Source organism: Dreissena polymorpha, chromosome 16 (assembly GCF_020536995.1).
Source record: "Dreissena polymorpha isolate Duluth1 chromosome 16, UMN_Dpol_1.0, whole genome shotgun sequence".
Lineage (NCBI taxonomy): Eukaryota > Metazoa > Mollusca > Bivalvia > Myida > Dreissenidae > Dreissena > Dreissena polymorpha.
In genome coordinates, this window is record NC_068370.1 from 23125976 (window position 1) to 23128540 (window position 2565).

General features: G+C 45.0%; 1 protein-coding gene across 1 annotated transcript; it reads right to left on the reverse strand.

Annotated features, from left to right (window-relative positions):
* Positions 1-498: 498 nt before the first annotated feature.
* On the reverse strand, positions 499-2004 carry LOC127861714 (uncharacterized). Its single transcript, XM_052400400.1, has 2 exons — positions 997-2004; positions 499-792 (listed from the first exon to the last, which is right to left on the reverse strand). Exons 1-2 carry the CDS (start codon positions 2002-2004, stop codon positions 499-501), a joined length of 1302 nt encoding a protein of 433 aa, XP_052256360.1.
* Between the last annotated feature and the right edge of the window lie 561 nt (positions 2005-2565).

The window sequence follows — 2565 nt, forward strand, 5'->3', positions numbered from 1 at the left end:
CATATCACCAATACGCGTGAGCTCCTACGCATAGACTGTCTGAAAACGATCAACATTTGCTAGTCGGAAACGTGAACGGCACATTATTATATGGCACCACGCTGAATCAATGTTTGTTGGAAAAACTGAACCTCAGAGTTGTGCGTTAACGTTCCCGATACCGTTCAGAATTGCCAGCTTCTCTTCTACAATATTCAACTTGTCAGACTTATCTTATAAAGGGAAGGCATCGCTGCAATATAGTTCTTTGGTATGTGTTAATTGTGGTTGTGGTACTTCGCTTATGAACTAGAACACGTTTGTTTGGTTCGATCCTTTAATAATGTCTGATAAAAGTAAACAGCAATAATGATGATGACGTCAACGTAAAACATACATAATTGCGGCAAAATGCGTTGACGTCGCAAATACTTAACATTCTGGGGGTCGCGAAAAGAATTAAATCACAACTAAATGATGTTACTAATGCACATAGTTTGTCTATACATCGATGTATATTTAGTGTTCATTGTCACTCGTAACCTCCAACGGATAGAGCTTCACAATAGGCCTTGTCGTGACTCCCCGGGTGGTTCTGACATGTGCAGCTCGTGTTAGACCGTCTCTTCCGGTGATGAGCTCCTGTACGATTCCCAGTTTCCACTGGCTGCGGGGACATTCGTCGTGTATCTGCACCACATCTCCCACAGCAATACTCTGCAACGTCGTCCCAGTGAGTTTGTGAGATTCGCGTAGAGCAGTGAGGTACTCAGTTCGCCAGCGTTTCCAAAACTGATTAAGGACTTCGTTTTGCTGCTTTACACGTTAACGGTATAAACAGCCATCTTCTCTTCCAACTTGATTTTCGGTATCTATCGCTATGTCGTTGTATGGAAGCGACGTTATTCTCCGACCGTAAACAAGGTGCGATGGTGTTAGAGGTACCAAATCTTTGCTGCATTAGGATAGCTGTGTTAACGGTCTGTCGTTCAACATGGCTTCTATTTCGGTCACAACCGTATGCAATGTTTCCATATTGAAGAGTGAGCGACCAAGCACTTTTTTGAGCGCAGATTTCGTCAGTCCAATAAGGCGCTCCCACCATCCTCCATACCACGGTGCGCGTTTTGGAATGAAGTGCCATTCTGTCCCTTTACGGCTGAGGAGCTCCTTCACTGCAGCTGACTCGAATAGACGCCTGAGCTGATGTGACGCGCCCACGATTTTCGAAAGTGATCTGCGACTTGCAAATCTTCGGAATGCTTGCATGAAGGAATCTTGTGAAAGATCCTGAACAATCTCAAGGTGAACGGCCCTGGTGCTGGCACACGTAAATAAGCAGATATATACTTTCGTTTGGCATCCGGTTCGATCTCTGACGTTAAGGGCACCTGTTAAATCTACACCCGTCACGCTAAATGGCGGAGACTCTTCAATTCTGTACTTTTGTAATAGCGGGGACTCCACAGGCTTGCAGGATTTGCCTTGAACGCGTTTGCATGAAACATATTTTCGCAGAACCGAACGAACACACTGGCGTATGGCGGGAATCCAGTACTGCGTGGCCGTTGCGTTTGTCCCGGCTGGTAACTGATTTTCATGGGCATCCTGCACTATAAGATTCGTGAGTTTATGCTGTCTTGGCAATATGTACGGGAATCTGGTGACGTCAGCAACAGATGCGTTGTGAATACGGCCGCCGCATCGAATAATCCCCGTATCGTCTACGAACAACCTCAGCTGTCTAACAAGAGGATGTCGTTTGGGAGTCTTAGATTTCAAACTTGTTATTTCCTCAACAAATGATGACCCCTGGCAGGCTAACAACCATCTTTGTTCGGCGACTTCAATTTCCGTCGATGTTAATTCGCCAGTGATTTTTGTACTTGATTGTCTACAGTTTGAAATAATTCGACGTACATAGGCTGTGACGCGAAGCAAAGTTGAATATTTGCTATACTTCTCTATGTTCATCACTTTTTCCATTCCTTCTTGTGATTGACAGCTCAAGTGAACAAACGTCATGCTGACTGGTGTTTGTTGTCGTCTTCTAGAGGCGAAGAGTCACATGGTTGTCGTTTCCATACTGGCCATTCATCTTTACGCGTGATCAAAGATGGTCCGTTGTTCCAGAGTGTGTTGTTTGTAAACTGTGATGCAGGGATGCCGCGGGTTAGAAGGTCGGCAGGGTTGTCGTCAGTTGGACAATAATTCCATGTATTGTCTTCTGTCAGCAAATGTATTTCTTGAACACTGTTTTTCACAAATCGATTGAATGGCTTCGATGTTGACAACCAATTTAGTACAATTTGGCTGTCTAACCAGAGTGTTATGTCGCAAATATTGAGGGCTTTCCGCAAGTGTGTCGCGAGTCGAGCACCAATCACAGCGGCCATCAGTTCGAGTTGCGGTAGAGTCCTTTTTCTTACTGGTGCAATTCTGTTTTTCGCCAAAGTAAGGCTGGCTTCCGTTTCGCTGACAATGTACGCTGCTGCCCCGTATGATCGAATACTAGCATCAACGAAAACATGGAGACACATATTGGAACTTGAACTGCAGTACTGCCTTGAAAATGAAAAGTTGGTG